This window comes from Cloeon dipterum, chromosome 2 (genome assembly GCF_949628265.1).
Source record: "Cloeon dipterum chromosome 2, ieCloDipt1.1, whole genome shotgun sequence".
Classification (NCBI taxonomy): Eukaryota; Metazoa; Arthropoda; class Insecta; order Ephemeroptera; family Baetidae; genus Cloeon; species Cloeon dipterum.
The window spans coordinates 9,276,306-9,293,360 of NC_088787.1; the positions used below are offsets into that span (position 1 = coordinate 9,276,306).

General features: G+C 37.5%; 1 protein-coding gene across 10 annotated transcripts in view; it reads right to left on the reverse strand.

Annotated features, from left to right (window-relative positions):
• Nucleotides 1-13,919, reverse strand: part of Cadps (calcium-dependent secretion activator 1) — a 36,857-nt gene extending 22,938 nt beyond the window's left edge. For 7 of the 10 annotated variants that reach the window (XM_065480956.1, XM_065480955.1, XM_065480951.1 and 4 more), the window contains exons 1-3: nt 13,708-13,918; nt 6,665-6,821; nt 732-1,078 (exon numbers count right to left, since the gene is read on the reverse strand). In XM_065480956.1, coding sequence (XP_065337028.1) covers nt 732-1,078; nt 6,665-6,821; nt 13,708-13,847 — 644 coding nt within the window. In that variant the 5' untranslated portion in view covers nt 13,848-13,918. Of the gene's footprint in view, nt 1-731; nt 1,079-6,664; nt 6,822-13,707 lie in introns of all 10 variants that reach the window. The other 3 variants (XM_065480953.1, XM_065480950.1, XM_065480947.1) reach the window with 2 other exon arrangements.
• Between the last annotated feature and the right edge of the window lie 3,136 nt (nt 13,920-17,055).

Below are 17,055 nucleotides of genomic sequence, written 5' to 3' on the forward strand. Positions count from 1 at the left end.
AGTTAAATGACCCAAGTCAGAAAAATCTGGTCCTAGGGAATCGAAACGGTTCCAAAATTGTCAAAGGACCGGATTGGAACCGAAATATGGAGTTCGGAAGTGAATTCGGTCCAAAACCTGGGGATTAGAAGCGGGCGTCGCACGGTTTGGGACCATTTGGTTCCCCTCATGGACAGTTTGCCTCTGTCTGGAACTGTTCGGTCCTATACAGAACCAATTTTGGTTTGTCGAAGAGTGATTTTGCTTGCCGCCAACGATTTTTCAATTTTAAATTAAACTTCGAGGGCTAGCAATCAGACAAAATTCATGTTAATTAAACTAAAATCTTTTGTTAAGGACCGAATGGTCCCACGAAAGGAACGGAATTTCGGTTTGCATCGTGGAATTTTTTGTTCCTATTTGGTTCCACGATGGAAAAGGGACTGTTTCGATTCCAATTAAAATATTCGGTTTCCTAAAAGACCGAATTTCTCTGACTGGGACAAATTACCGCATTTCTGGACGTGACCACAGAAAAAATTAAATCGAAAGTTTATCACGCAGGAGTAATCAAAGCTCCGATTTTCATTGCGCGCGAGTACATGAATAAACTCCTTATCACGAAAATAATTTTCCCCTTGAGAGGAACGTAATCAATATTGTTCGGCGCTTATTAGGATAGCTGTGAATTAAGGAGGGTCAGCCAAAGGGCGATTCGCGCGAAAGAATTTAATTAGCAGACCAGCACCCACCTGACCCTCTTCTCGATGTTGTTCTTGAAGACCTCGCGGAAGTCGTGCTGCGAGAAGGCGCCGGCCTGCACCATCTTGAGCACGCGTTCCGACTTGAGAAAGATGTCGTAGTAGTTGGCGATGGCGTTCTGGAACGCCTCGTCGGCCATGATCTGCGTGTCGCCCTTGATGAACGCCTGGAAGCGGCCCTGGATCGTCTCCAGTTGCTGTTTGGTGATTTTGACCTGCCGCCGGGTCATGTCGGTCGGCTGCTTCGCGTTGAACGGATACGCCACCGAGCGGCACACGAACACGTACAGCTGGATGCGCCGTTTGCGGTCCTCCTCCGCCTGCTCCGGCGTTATCTGCTGCAAAGGGCACAACGCAAAAAAGTAGGATTAATTGAGGGTGTATACATATATACAATGCAAAACAGGGAAAATCTCTCAAGTGGTGTAATTAATTTAAACCTGTCTCTTATAAAAAAGCGCAAAATTAATGCTTTCTCTGGGGAATGGGATTTAATCTTTACGATTTTTTCAGACTAGAACAACGTAAGAGTTTTTCTGCATTACACGGTTTATTTAAAATATTCTCATCTATTTTCTGAACTAATTTTATCCAGTAAATTATTAAATTGGTTATTTTCTATACTGTCTAGAAAATCCTCTCCGATTTTTTAATGTGTACAATTTTTTAATTAATTATTCCAAGAACAAAATGCGCACAGATATTTTTATTTGAACCACATTCTTTCAATTTTGTGCGCCTCGTGATACATCCTTTTATGTTTTTTTTATTTTTAATTTGATTTGAAACTAAAATTCAGCGGGGTCCAGATTCGTGCGACGCGCAGATATGGCATCTGGTAGAGTATGGCGCGAAAAATCGGACACGTGAAAATGCGCGAAAAGAATCAAGTTTTCGTCAATACTGTGACATAATTTGCTTTACTTGCACTAATTATGTCTTTTGGATCGCAAAAACAAACTCTTGACACTCGTACGGGAATCCAAAGAGAGTTTTTTGTTTTCCACATTCAGACGCCATCTTGGATCTGCGCAGTGGAAACCAATTTTATCGCACATCTGGCTAGCTCCCGCTGCTAATATTAAGTTTGAATTTTTTATCTTCCCCTTAATACATAAATACAAAATTGAATATTTAAATTTTCGTTGTAAAAAAATAGATATGATATTGAAACTACGAAAACATTTCCAATGATCTACAATGACAGAAAGTTAGTGACGTGATTTAAACTTTTTTTTGCCAGGAAAGAGTCAAAGCTGTCCTTTGACTCATCTACCCTTCTGACAAATTACATTTTTGAGTGAAATTAAATAAAAATAACGTCAATTTTAAAATTTATTTCATGTTGTTGACGGCGGAGCTTCATAGAAGAGAGAGGGAGATTAATTCGACCACACACTCGCATGCCCGCGAATCCTTTTAAGTCGACACGCACTCCCTCGCACAAAACGACACATCAGAGAGAGAGAGCGAAAATCACCGCAACTGATGTGCATAGTCAGCAAAACTAAATCCGCGCGCACCTCTAGCGAAAGCAAAAGCGCAAGCCGCCCTTGGAATAAATTATAATCTGCCCGTTGTGTGCAAACTTGCGGCAAACGCAGGTTTCTAATGTGAATTATACATACATACATTCTGCATGAGAGGAGAAACCATAGATCAAAAACAAGGGAAATGGAATTATTTCATACGCAGTTGGTATTTCTCTCACCACTGCTCGATAGTATTAACAAACCAACTGTGCACACTTTTAAAACCTGGGATGATAAATTATAACTTGTCTGTCAAGAAAAATACATATATTAAAATTTGTGAAAAGAGAATAAAGAAATAGAAAATGACATAAAGAGAATCATATATAATTTTTTGTTTAAATAAAATGGAATTTTAGGATTCTGGACTTCATTTTTGTATCCAATTTTCTACTAACGTAATTTATAGATAAATTTTGTTTAAAAAATTCGATGCCGTGTCTATTCATAAAAATAAAGTTTCTCACCGTTAAATTTTGGAGCATTTCTGTTCAATAGCACAAAAAAATTAGGGCATCAACCCCCTTCTACATTTCCAAATGAGTCTAGAGCTACAGTGGGGGCCAGATTCGTGCAACGCGCAGATATGGCGCCTGGTGCAGTATGGCGCGAAAAAATTTCCACGTGAAAATGCGTGAAAAGAACCAAATTTCGTCAATATTGTGGCATTATTTGCATTACTTGTACTAATTGTGTCTTTTGGATTGTAAAAACAAACTCTTGACACTCGTACGAGAATCCAAAGAGAACTTTTTGTTTCCTACATTCAGAAGCCATCTTGGATCTGCGCAGTGGGAACCAATTTTACCGCACATCTGGCCCCCACTGTGGGGCTAGATGACTGATGAGCAATTGCCTACTAACCCCTTGTGAAAAAATGGAAAATTAATTAAACTAATAATTTTTAAATTGAATGGCTTTTAATATCTTATATCAATAGATAAAATCAGAGAAAAATCAATTGTTTCTTTTGTTTGCAAGAAGAGCAAGACCTCTTTATGACCATCATAAAATAATTTTGCGTCTCTCACATTCCAGATTTTACTTCTCGCTCCAGTCTGGTCTAATAGAAAGACGCAATAAACCTGGAAACGCAATAAATTTCGCGCTCAAACAATAGTCGTCAGCACGGGTTGCTCGTCCTTGGTCGTGAGATATTATTATATTAGTCGGGGGCGCGCGGCGGATAAAAGCGTCGGGAAGCAGCACAATTGCATTTTATTCACGGGACGTCGGCGGCGGCGGCGACGAGGACGTGAAAAGAGAGCATTGCGTCACATGCATGATACTCGCCGGCGTCGGCGGCGCTTTTCTCGGCTCGTGTGTGTGTGTGTGTATACGTATGTGTATGTGTAATGGAAAAGCGTGGTCTCTCGCCCTGCTCGCCGCACGTCGATATGTACTCTGCTCTGTTCTCTCTCTCTCTCTGTTCTGTCTGTTTATTTCTATACGTGTGCATGCGAGCGAAAGAACGAAGAAAAACTGTCCGCTCTCTGTGTTTTGTTTCAATTTGAGAGAGTGAATTGCGAAACAGCAGAGAGAGAGTGTATAATATCAGAGAAATGAAAACATGTGATTTGCGTCACTGGCGGCTGCGGCGAAATAAAAGCAACTCGTCGAGGGCGGAAGGATTTGCATTTGCGAGCGGCGGATCATTATGAATAAATGAAGGGCGGCGAATTAATTAGTGGGTGCAAGCATACGCGGTGTATAGCAGGTGGGCGGGTCTGCGCTTCGGGCTCGAAATTCGTTGTTGATGCGGGGAAATGATGGTAGAATTATTATTTTAATTAATTTAATTCAAACCAAAAGTGGGCGGAATCAAATAAATATTAATTTTAAATTATAAGGTATAAAGAAAAATGAATTTTGGCTCTAAAAATGTTCGTAGGTTGCCGCTAAAAGTTGTGAGAAAATCAGATCCAAAGTATTCGCGCTTTGTCTGCCCATTGAAATTCAGGATTTATCTCACAAGAAGATAAATTACCCAAATAATTCACGCACCGTTGAATTAGAGATTAGGATTCAACAAAAGTAGCAAACTCTGACATCCTGATTGTAGGGTTGCTTGTTGGATTTGCATGAATTATACCAAACAATAGGATTGTAACGAGAAATTGTTGATTTGGAGTATTAATCCTTTGGTCACCGGCGGTAATTAGCGAACCTTCGATGGGAGGGTTCGTGAATTGCGTCAACGTGGGCTGAGTTTGAGCCGGATTTTCTGCGTAATTTCAAGTCGGCGTGTTCATTCTCCAAATCAACAATTCCTCGTTCAGGATGTTCAGAAAATGATTCCAACAATATAATCAGCGGGAATGTCAATTCCTATTCTTTACTTTCCTTAGATATATCGCGATTGAAATTAATCGAAAAAGTAAATGATGAAACTATTAATTTTCCAAAAAATCAGCGAATCTGTAATTTATCCAGATTTCATTATTGCACATTTCATCGATAAACTATTGCTAAATTCCACAAACAAGACTCGATATTGCTACAGCCAACAATGCTACTTCTTGTTCTTAATTCTTGGCCTTTATAAGCTCCAATTGAAATATGAAATTATGGTTTTGATTTTTAATTTTCTGATTCGGAGTCAAAACGTCGAAAAATTTTAACTTATGTTGAGATGCCCAAGAGAAAATATAAATTTTCTAGTTGAAATTTTGAAATTTCCAATAATGCAAATAAAAATTGTGCAGGGATTGAAATAAAAATTGATCTTTTACAACTTGCCTCTTTGTACAATTTCCAATACTGGCTGTGCTATAATGGCAAAATTCGACTCTATAAATTTATTTCCTCCCTATTACCGGAAGAGTCATTTTTCAATTAAATACTTTTGTGGGTAGAATTTGAATTTCAGCATTATTTACCCATTTTTGTGCTTAAATATAAAAAATAAATAAAGTTCAAAGGAAATTAAAATGAGATGATAAAATTTATAGTAATCAATTTATTTCGATTTTTGAACTAATTCAATTTAGAGTCAACCATTCCTTGCTTGTTCACCTGTGTGAGAAGTTTCTGTACAATCTTCAAAATATCTTTTGAATTCGGTTATAACATTATTTAAAAATCTGCTGATAAATAGGTTTACAACTTTGAATGCTGTCAATTTAAAGAGAGAGTTTTGTTCACCTTCAGAGTGTTATGCTTCGCTAAAGGTTTCCTTGGTATAAATAACATATTATGGTGAGAGGGATCAAAATCATGACACATTGTGTGCGGTAGCTTGGCCAAGTGAATTAAATTATTTTAGAAAAGAAAGCCTTGATTTCATGTTTCTGTTTTCCATAATTTCATATTGTATAGTTGGTATATTCCACAATTTTTGCAATTTATTACCACATTTAGTCGATGAAAAATTGAACATTGTGACGTCATTATTTAAAATGACGCATTGAAGTATTGGAGTAAATTATTTAACAAAAATTAGTCGTTGCTGTAAAAGTAATGTACGAATTATAATACTTTAAATATTAATTAAGGTAACGTTTTGTTGTTACTGCACGTCTTGGAGAGAAACTAACGCATCCCGTGATAAAAAATTGTATGCAATTATACCAATTAAGTAGATACTTTGCGAAGTGGTAGAAGTTTTTCGTGACGTTGCAGCTGAATGCAAAAACACGTACAAGTGCGGCAAAGGCATTTGGAGCTGTGGTGCAAATAGCCCTTTCCGAGGTGCTTTCCACATTTAGAAGCTAACGAAGCACAGATACGAGAGCACATTTCCTCATCAGACATTCCCTTTCTGCGCCTATTTTGTGCACAGAGAGAGAGAGCCGCGAGAATTATTCATTTGAAGGTGCACGGTCAGCAGCAGCGCGCGTGTAGGTCGAAGCGCAATAAATAATGGCGACGTTTCAATATTCTCCCGCTGGAACGACCTCAAACTTTTCTGACCGATATTCTAGAACGTATTATGGATCGCAGAGACGAGACGCAATTGCAGGTGCTACTGCTGCCAAAAAATGTTTTGTATGTCGAGCATAAAGGCAGAGAAAAGTTTTGCTTCCTCTCTTTGTGCCCCTGACGTGTTTATCGCGTAAATCGTCGCCTCCGTGATTTATGGAGCGAACATGACCTTTTATTTTTGCTCCATACAATTGGCAAAAAATATAAATGGATTTAGAATACAGGAAATTATGATTCTCCATACAATGAGAAATTGAGCCCATTTTTCGCTTTAAAAAAATATAAATCATCAATGGTGTGATTTTTTATTTTTTGTCTCCAAAATATTCAACATAGAGCAGGATAATCATTTTCATTAGCTTTTTAAAAGCAATTGACAGGACTTGGAAATTTAATTTTTACGCCATTTAAAATCATTACAATTTCCTTCGTTAAAAAATACGTATTGATTGGTTCGAGATGGCTCACCTGAAGTTCCTGCTCAGTCTTTTCGCTGACCATGGAGGGGCTCGGGCTGGTGGGCCGGGGCTGCGACGACCCCCTGGCGCTCCCGGTGCTGACATTGAGCGTGTCTTGATGGTGGTGGTGATGGTGAGAAGTGGACACGGCAGGCGAAGCATTCCTGCTGAAATGAAAAATGGAAAAATTATTAGTTTTAGATGAAGTTTTGGTGCCGTTTATTGCCGCTAACCCAGAGGATTTATGTATTCAATAGCATAAATTGGGATTGATTCAGGGCAACAAGTGAATAATTAAGAATTTTTGGTCAAAGTTGATCAACAAGACTGTTTACGGATTGCTCTACGACGTGCAATAATCGAAAGATGCGTGATGGGTGATGGGCATATGACGCGCGCGCTCGCATCATCGAAGGTCGGCAGCTGCGAAACGACGCCAATAGTCAGCACCCACGGCTGTGCAAAGCGTGTTAGGCCAAAGAGCATTTTCCATCAGGTTGGTGAAACCGTGGAAAGACCTGCCACCTAACCTTAAGAATTGCACTGCGGCCGAGTTTACCCCCCTGTGCAAAAAGCAGCTGTGGTATATTTTTAGTGATCAGTGATTATTTGCGGCTCAATACGGCGCGAGAGATTATATTGTAATTAATTTTTTTGCGATATTTTGCTAGTAATGTATGCCTGTTCCTCTTGCTGTATTTTCTTATTCACATGCAAGAGAACAAACAGACATAAATAGGACAAAAAAAAAACAATTGTCATGCGCTCATTTTGGCGTCAGCGGGCAAAAGATACATCTGTCAAAAAGTAAATCGGGCAAATGGTACAAAGCGCGGCGCTTTTGACGCATAACCTTTTTTGCACCATTGAAACGTTTAGGAAAGTCAGAATATGCAAACGTTCATTTGTATACTCCTAGTGACATCTGGCTACAAAAAATGAAAATATTTCAACTGTGTTTACCAGACTTAACATAAAGTGTCTTCGCGGGTCCTACAAAAAATTGTTTTCTAATTTTTTCTAGAAGTGCAAATGAAACAAACTTTAAGCCATTTCAAAGCTAATTAAGTTGGCAATAAAAGTCAAGGCTAAAGTCATTTAAATTTGGCTATATTCCTTAAATTGAAGGCCCAATAAGATTCTTCCGTTCCGAAAATTTTGTCGCATAGTATTTTTTGGTTTTAGAGATAATCCCAGCAAATAAATGTTTAAAAAACGCGGTGTTTTAAAATATTTTTCATGGGATTCGCTAGAGACAAAGAATATTTACGTTTATAATGGCCCGATAAATTTATGTGACTTTTGTTAAAACAGCAACCTGCTCTTCCGCCATAATCAATTATTTAAATAACGGCAAAGCTTACAAATTTTATCTAACCAAAAAATAATAATTTATGTGTCATTCATACGTATAGTAAGCTGTTTGCTATTAAATATTTAACATTTACAGACTTCGCTTTAGATATTAAATTTTAAAATTGCAAATTGGATTCTCTTTTTAAATTTAAAACTGGCAAATAAAGGGTAATTTCCCCGCTTCTATCACATTTTCAAGACAATTTTCATTTCCAAAATATGCGGCAATTAGTCTTAAATTAAAAATTTGGAGTCGTCAAAACGGTGTGTTTGCTTGGTTAGAGCAGCAGACAAATAAAACCTCCTCCTGCAAAATCACGAAAACGGCAGGTGTATCTTTTGTTCGCTGACGCATAATTCAAGAATATTTTTTGTCCGTACGCGTAACGAAATGTCATATTTTGCCAATTATTGCTCCAAATTTTACACCCCATGACCATATTTGTCAGTAGTTGATTCCTCTCGTTGAGATCTGTCCAACGGTGTACAATAATTTTTGGGGGAAACTGTAAGCTATGATATAAAAAAAAGATTTCAAGTAGGGAGACAGTCCTGACCGTTTGAAAAGCTTGCTAACTTTGCAGGCACTTTTCTAAACAATTTACACTATGCTATACCTAAGTAAATTATTATAGGGATTAGTTTATCCATTAGCAACGCGGATTTAAGGTTTTGCAGTTCAAATCCTCTTTATATTTCATGCACTCTCTAGTTTAAAATTGAGATTGAACTTATATTCGTTCTACATACAGTTTCAGCGATATTTTATTTTATTATTTCACCTTTTTAAATAAAATCCCGTACATTTTTTACTTCTGATACATATTTGTTTCCGTGTTTAAGTTGGATTTTTCCCTACGATATCTTTATTTAAAATTTGGGAATGAAAATCAGGGGGTGACAGACAATTTTCAGGCAAAACATAATTTTATAAATTATCTTTAGTATGAGATCTCTATTTTCAATCTAACATCATGTCAAAGCGTATCAGGAAATAATAAAAGAACTTTAACATTTTCTTAGCACGTAAAACTGTCATTATAGGCGCTTGCCAAGCCTCGCGAGTGATAATGACAAACACATTCTATATACGTTGCGCTTTTAATCTTGAAGTTTGGGCGCGACGCAGAGCGCAGATAAATCGGGGGTGGGCGCAGATTGAGCCGGCCGACAATGGGAAAAGTGCGCTAATTGCATTTATGTTTTATTTTGAGGGGCACTCACTCTCGTTTTCGCCGGTCGATATTCCGAGGCCTGCCAACCTCACTACTCAACTGCATGTGCCGGCCCAGCGATCAATACAAAACAGACGCTGTCGCGTGTACTGTGTATGCGGCTCGATGTGACCCGAAAAATCAGCACTTGCTTCCAATTGCATATATACTGCTCGCGCGACGCACAGGTGTCAAAGCGGAAATAAACTCGATTAGTTTTATCGTCGCTCTGCTTTGATTGCTCTAACTCAGCTGGGAAATTTGGGAACTTTTGGAAATTTCCATGCGTCAGTAGGATATTTATTTCAGTTTGATCAAAGAGTGAACACATTTTAATGGCAATAAAATGAGGAGCTCGTTAAGCAACGAAAATTATTTCTCTTTAATGGGCTTTTGTAAATTATCAAGCGCTACAAGTGCGTAAAATCGCAACTCTTGCATTTCATGTTATGAGAGAGAACCACCCAGCAACTTCGGTATGACGTTTTACACCGTCATAAAACTGCTGCGTTGAAATTTTAGGGCCTCTTTCGAAAATGACTTACTTATTGATTGAATTCTAGAAAGCCAGAACTTGATTTAAAAATCAATTTACCAGTTTTTCTTTTGCTGGATTGCAGCTTTTCGCAGAAAACTGGAGCAGAAAGTAAAGGGTCGTAAAAATCGATCTCCTTTTCCACCGCAAAAAAAACTTGCGACACGCCGGGCCGGAGGAATGTATCGCAAAGGCGAGAGGCTTGGAAGGCAACGAATTGAATATAATACCAAAGCACAATAAACATATTGTATTTATTTATAGGGCAGACGTGCGGAGCGAAAAGCCATGGGCTCTGCCGCCGAGAACAAAGCCCGGTGAATATTAAAAAGCCGATGCTGGCGACGGCAGCAGAGGACCGCGTTAATTATCGGTCGTGACAGTTCATGCAGAATAATTGCACGCGGTCGCAGGGAAAAATAATGCCGACCGCTCGATAGATTATAGCCCAGGCATTAATTACTAATCCATGAACTCGTGGGAATGGGCAGAGAGCAGAAAAAACGGCACAAAAAACCTTGCGAAAGAGAGGGATGTACAAATTTATCATTGTCTTCCAGAGTTTTTGTCTTTATTGTGACGGAAAAATGCACAGTTTTGAATAGAACAATGAATACCTAAATTATATTTCATATTAGAGAAATTGTCAGAGTAAAAAACAGTGTTTTGCAAAATATCATCCAGGTTTTTGAAAATTATTTGAAATTTAGCAGTTTTTATTTCTGGTGTACAAAATGTATTTCAAGAATTTTACTTTCCCACAATTGGAAATTGAAATACCGATTAAAAATCAAACTAAATAGAGGCATTTTAGTTTTTTTCTCCCAATTACCAACATTTTGCAAGATTTTTGGGTTCGCAGTGACGTTTTGAAATAAATCCTGTTATTTTAAAATGACATTTTCTTTAAAAATGTAACGCATTTTATTTCAGTTCGTTTTATTCACAGTATTCTCGCCACTTGAAATGTGTAATTTTCAGCTTTCAGTAGTTTTCAGACAAGATTTTTAATTTCCACGGCTTCAAATGTATTGACACCATTTTTAATCTATTTAAAATGAAATTATGGCCTTCAAATCTTTCATTCTGAGGGAAAATTTAGGAGAAAATTTTAAATAGTTACAAAAAAGCTGTTTGTTTCATTTTTTCCAGTAATAATCGTGATGAAAAAAAAATCGGAATTGCTCTCGTAAAACGGAATTAAAAATTGTGCGAGCCAAAAGCAATAATTAGCCTCTTACAGATACGACTGATGATGAGAATCGACATTATTTGGAAGCTTTGAAGTGGATAAAATCGACGATCACAGAGCACAAACACACAGGTGGTGTTTCAAAAGGGAATAACGCACCAATAGTCACAATTTAAACAGCGCACAAACTGTCAGGAGTGGAATACACGCGCGGGCAATAATCTGTACAACTCGACAAAGTATATATATATATATATATTTTTTTATCAGCGCCCGCATTCGAAGCAGCTGATCAGCATTTGGAATTACTGTATAAAACTTTCCTCTTGCTTTCGTTATAGCAGTGAATCATACACACTTTCCTTTCCTTCAACTTTTATCAGTAGAAGCAGTAAGTCTATTTTTATTACTTTATGAAAAGTGATTCAATGAAAACGCCAGTCTTTTCATTCCATAAAGTTCGTTCCTTCTTCGCTCGTAATTAGTCACTGAATCGAAGAGAAAAGCGAGTTTTCGACAACAACACATTCGCCAAATCGCTAGATTCCAAAAGTTTTCTGCGTCGTTCAGCTCTTTATCAGCAGCTCCTTCATTTATTTGTCCCACGAGTCGAAAGTCTTGTTCCTTTTTTTTTGTGATTTGCCCGTTCCCAAGAAGCGAACAGTCGTAAAAATGTATCAGATTACAGGAAACCTCTACAGGCTGCTTTCAGAGATCGTGACTCGAACGCGGCAAACACCGATTTTCCGATGTAACGTCTAAATCACTCGCGAGACGCCGCGTCACCGTTTTATCTCCTTGGCATTTCATTACGACTGATCTGAAGGGAATTGTGATTAGCAAGAATATATATGATATATTTAACTTTGGAGTAAAATGACGAGCTACTATTTAATTATAAATTAATCGGTGCATTGTGTCATGTAGCTCGTTCGTTCTTAAAAATAATCGATTTTCTGAGTACACAATGATAATTTTACAAATACTAAATATGAAATTCTGAAAGATTTTTATTATGTAAATTTGTCGACACGTAAAATGTCAAAAATAAAGTAATAATGTGTCTTAAATGTTTTATCTAAAATTTTAATTTAATTATAAGAAGGAAATATTTTCCAGTGGGATAGTTTGGTGCTCAAAGTAGAAAGCTATGATGTTTGAAATCAAACCATCTCGTGTTCACATTCCTAGCCTTAAATTTCGTGATTAATTTTAAAAAGCTATGTATTCATAATCTTGCCAAATTTAGAGGGAACTTTGTGTGAAGTTAGTTTAATTTCATTTAAATGGTCTAGAAGAAATCTAGCTTGACCAATGCACAGTTGAAAAAAACGGATAAATTATTTTAGCTTCACAATGATTAGGAGGCTCTTAATTTGGAATTCAACTTACTGCTTGAGATTTTATTTAATTATTGTTATTTACAGCTTTGAGTACTATTTCTTTCCACATATTTATCAACTGCTCGCATAGTAAGTGCAAGAATTATAAAGAAATTGAATGAATATAATATGTGACCGCATATTGTGGAAGTCATTTCGATTAACGGCCTTTATAAAACGATCAGCGTCAATTTAAATTGAATTTCTTGCAAGCTATTCACACGGAAAATAATATCAAATAGATTTTATGGTAAGTTCAAATTCCAAGAATAATTCTCACGGAAAAAACCTTTTCATGGTAGTTATCGTACATAAAATGTGTCAGAGAGCAGGAAAAAAACCTATCTAAAACCACGAACAGATTGTGAGAAAAGCGGGAAGGAAATTTCCAACCGTCATGTGAACCATCCAATGAGCACGAATTGTACAATTGGGGGCCATTTAAATATTTAAAATTATGTCTAACAATTTAAATAGGCCTAAATTCCTCGAAAAAGTGCCTTTTTGGGCTTATGAAGATGCGGTTCCTTTACTGTTGTTGAAATTTAGATTATTTTTTAGCCGCTTTTCCTATCTGTCTTTTTAGTACAAACAGTCAAGCTTCATTACAAATTTTAGTAACAGCTATAGTGGCGCATTTTTTACGAATTTTAATAGCTTTAAAATGTTTTAGGGGACTGTTTTGAATTTCTTTGTTTCTATTTGTTCGGAATTTTATAAATTTTGTTGGATAAATGTTCACCACTTCTCTTGTGAAATATTTATGGTCAGAAACATCTATTTTAGATGAACCAACCAAGTCTGAATAATTTGGAAACTCAAATTTCTATATAAGGAAAATAATTGCAAAATTATATTGAAATAGTTAATAAGTTTTGTTCGAACATAGAAAAATTACAGTTTTGTACCATATAAAAAGTGTAATATTTATTTAAAACCAATTTTTATCCAGATTTTATTTATAATATAATTTAGTTCAAAAAATTCACGAGCAATGTTACTTCTGAATCAGTATTTTTGCGATCTTGTTGTCGCTTCTCCCCTATTGAAAATGCACCAAAGATAAGCCGAAAATATAAGCAGAATAAGTGACCCTCATCAAGGCAGGGAGCCCAGAATTTCGCGAAACAATTCACGTGCCACGGAAAACTCAATTTTTCATTCTTTCAATCTTTGCAAAGCGACTTTCACACAGCACGAGGCCGACACTGACGCATTTCCTGATTACAAAGTTATCGAGATAACCGGGGGCCAGCGGCGTTTCCGGCGGCAGCCGCTGCGGTCGGACACGACGAGGGACACGGCGTCCCGGCGGCGGCGGCGGTGGTTGCGGCGGCGGCGGCCGGGGGAGGCCGGGGGCGGCTCGCGTCTCACCTGGCATTGGAGGCGGAGGGCCGCTCTGCCTGCGGCTGGTGGCGCAGGTCCTGGTGGTGCTGGCGCTGGTGCTGCGGCTCCTTGTCCTGGTGCCGCTTTTCGTCGTCGCTTTCCTCCTCGGACGAGCTGGGGTCGATCATGGTCGGACCTGACTTTCCGAGTGGCCTCCCGACTGACCCAAATCTCAAGGCCCCGCGTATTGATCGGCGCCGAGGGCGCACGCGCCGCCGCCACCGCCTACCTCGCAGACGGCTCTGCAGGTGGCGGAGGCGCCGCTGCACCGCCTCCTGCTTCCGCCGCCGCCGCCACCGCCACCAGCCGCAAGTTGCGATAACGCAATGAAAAAAATGCATGCGCCACACGACCGCACGCCGATTTTTTTAGAGCGATGCAAATTCGGAATGATCAAATTCCTACTTGAGCTAGGAACTGCAGTTACTAAATTTGGGCAAAAAAGTATGGATTTTTTTACGGAAGTGTTCTTTTTTATTGAAACACACAGGTGGCCATTATTCAATTCATTATTTATATTTTTGTTATTTTGCTGTTGATTTGAATGTGGGGCTGTTTGGGGCTGTTCCGCAATAAATTTACTTTGAATATAAATTTGTGCTACCGCCTGTGGAACAATTTGAAACAGAATCTATGTATATGAACTCCAGTGCATTTTGAAATAAAAAGTCTGCTAAAAAATCCCAGAATACTAAATCAATTAACAGACTGATTTTTCCTTTTTCTAAATGATTTTTGTTATTTTCTTTTGAATGTAGGGAAGAATAGGGTCAATAATTGTCTTACTGATCCGCAATAAATAACAAATTATTTGGAATTCTGACGAACTTATAGGAGTGAATTTCATTTTTTTTTTAATAAAAGTAAATTACAATTGGGATTTTTTCTTGGCTCAAAACGTTATCAAACTCTAAAAAAAATTACTCTCAATCATTTGTCAATTTTTCTTTTGCATGTTAACTGCGCTCTTAATTTAAATTAGAGTTGATCTGAGCTGCTGGGGTTTGCTTTTGAAAATAATTTGGACCATAAAAAGTGTTTATAAAATGTTAAGTTTCCTAAAATATTTAAAAAATAAATTAAATAAAAGAAAAAATAAAAACATGCTCGAGGTGGGCTTTGGTTGGATATAAAATAAGGTTAAATCTAGTTTGAGCCCGCTTAACCAGTTTAATCCACTTTAAACAGATCAGGTTAGATCAATACAATTGTTTCAGTAAGCAATTTTGCAATTCTGATTATTATCAGGGTTCGCAAAAGCTCGACCAAAAATAGTGATTTGTAAAAAATCAATATAAAAGCCACTGGTTACACCAAAAGACGAAATATTTTAACAATCATCGCAGTTTTCCAAAATTTCAGACTCTTTGGCGTGAAATATGATCTTTTTGGGGCTAAATTTGAAAAAAAACGCATAAAAACCCAAAACTTGTGTTTTTTTTGCGCTAAAAAATAGTGGTGCATTTTTGCGCATTGCAAAATTGGCGCACCTTATTTACTATAGAACCCAAGATTAGGGGCGTGACAAATTCTCTTTAAAAATTCAGGTTGTTTTCATTTACAAATTTTAATTTCACAAAAATAATATTTAAACTTTTCACAAATGCCTTCACATCAATGGTTCTATTTTTCTTAACAGCTAAACTACGACTTAAAAAATCATAAAATGTCTCAATTGGGATTTCCTGTGAGGATATTCAAGAGGCCAATTTATTTCTAAAATAAAAAAACAATATTCTTACTAGATGAATTTAAACCATATGGAATACTTCGTTTAATGGCACCAAGTTTTTTGTATAAATTTCCTCTTTCATAATATGCTAAATCCGTATCTAAAGTATGCAACACGCGTCTCACAGGAGTCAAGCGAGTTGTATAGCCAACCTCTAAAATCAGTTTCACCATCCGCAAGCAATTTAACTGCATATTGCTCTCAATGCCAATTGAAATGAAACTTTTCCTCCCTCGGGTGAAGAGTGAATTCGTTTTCAATAAGGCTCAATCAGGTAGATGGAAAAGAAATTGCTCGAGTTCGTTGTGTCGGCGTTTGTAGGAATTCCGATAGTTGTGTAATTGCGATCCGTGGGTGTTCAAGTGCGGCTCTCGGCTTCTCGCAGCTCTCGACGTAATTGAAGAGCACACGTTTCTCGGTTGTCGAGCACGAGGAGGGAAAAACGAGCTTCGTAGAAAAACTTCTTCCTTATCGAAAGAATCAGATTAAAGCAGTTCAAAACTGCTGTGTGTACGGCAAAAAATAGGGTTTCTCCTTTTTATATATGCATTGCTCTATATTATAGTTTTGAAACAATTCAAAGTGGTTCAGTGAAACGGACACAAACAGAATAATTAGCAGTGTTGTAGCACAGCTCGGTCGGTGTGTGCTATAAATTGTGAAAGAGAGACAGATTAAAATATAAAATGAACATTCGTGTTTTCAACGCGCGAACAGAGCTATTTACGCAGCAGCAGAGCCAGTTTTGCTCTCTGCTCTCATGCTGGGCCGATATTTCATTTTTATTGCTCGACCAGCTTGTAATTAATTTGCATATCGGCTCGTTTCGAGCTCAGCTAGCAATTATTACACCGAAAGTGTTTTACGATAACATCTTTAGAAACAGCGGCTGCGCAGACAAATTTATAGGGAACAATTTTTAAGAAATTAATCAATCATTCAATTTTTAAATGTGCCAAAATATTAAAAAATTATCTTTTACGAGCCTAGCGATTTTTATGATTTTTTGTGTGCCGTAACTTACTCGAAAAAGCGCAAAAATTTCTCGTATTTGCAGGTATTCAAAGCGTTTTTGAGTAACTCATCTCGACACTCATCATTTCAAACAACATTTCTGTTGACCTAAAAAGTTGTAGATTTCAGGTCAAGGTCACAAAAATCGCTTTTTTAATTTGAAACCAAGACCGTGATCTATTTTAGTTTTGCGCGAAAATTAGGTTAGAACTGCCAAAATATGGAATGGCGTTTTTAATAATTTTTATTAATTATAAAAATTGACAGACGGACAAAAGTAGACTCTGGATTTGGAACCATTAGAACATGTATAAGATGCACATAAATATTTTAGTTCCGATGTTTACAGTGTGTCTGCGCTGTCTTTTCTCCTCCTCATTCGTGATGTTTCAGGAGTCAGGTTTCCGTTTCGATCGAACGTCTCATTTATCTGGTGTATTTTTATTCTGGCGAGAGGCACGTGGAGCTAATTAGCAAGCTTTTCGGTTTTTCTCGCTAAATCGACGTCGCCGTTCGTTCGCTGCGCCTCTGCTTTGACACAACAATTTAATCAGAGAGAGCTCCACGTTGTTTGAATTTGGAGCGGCTCC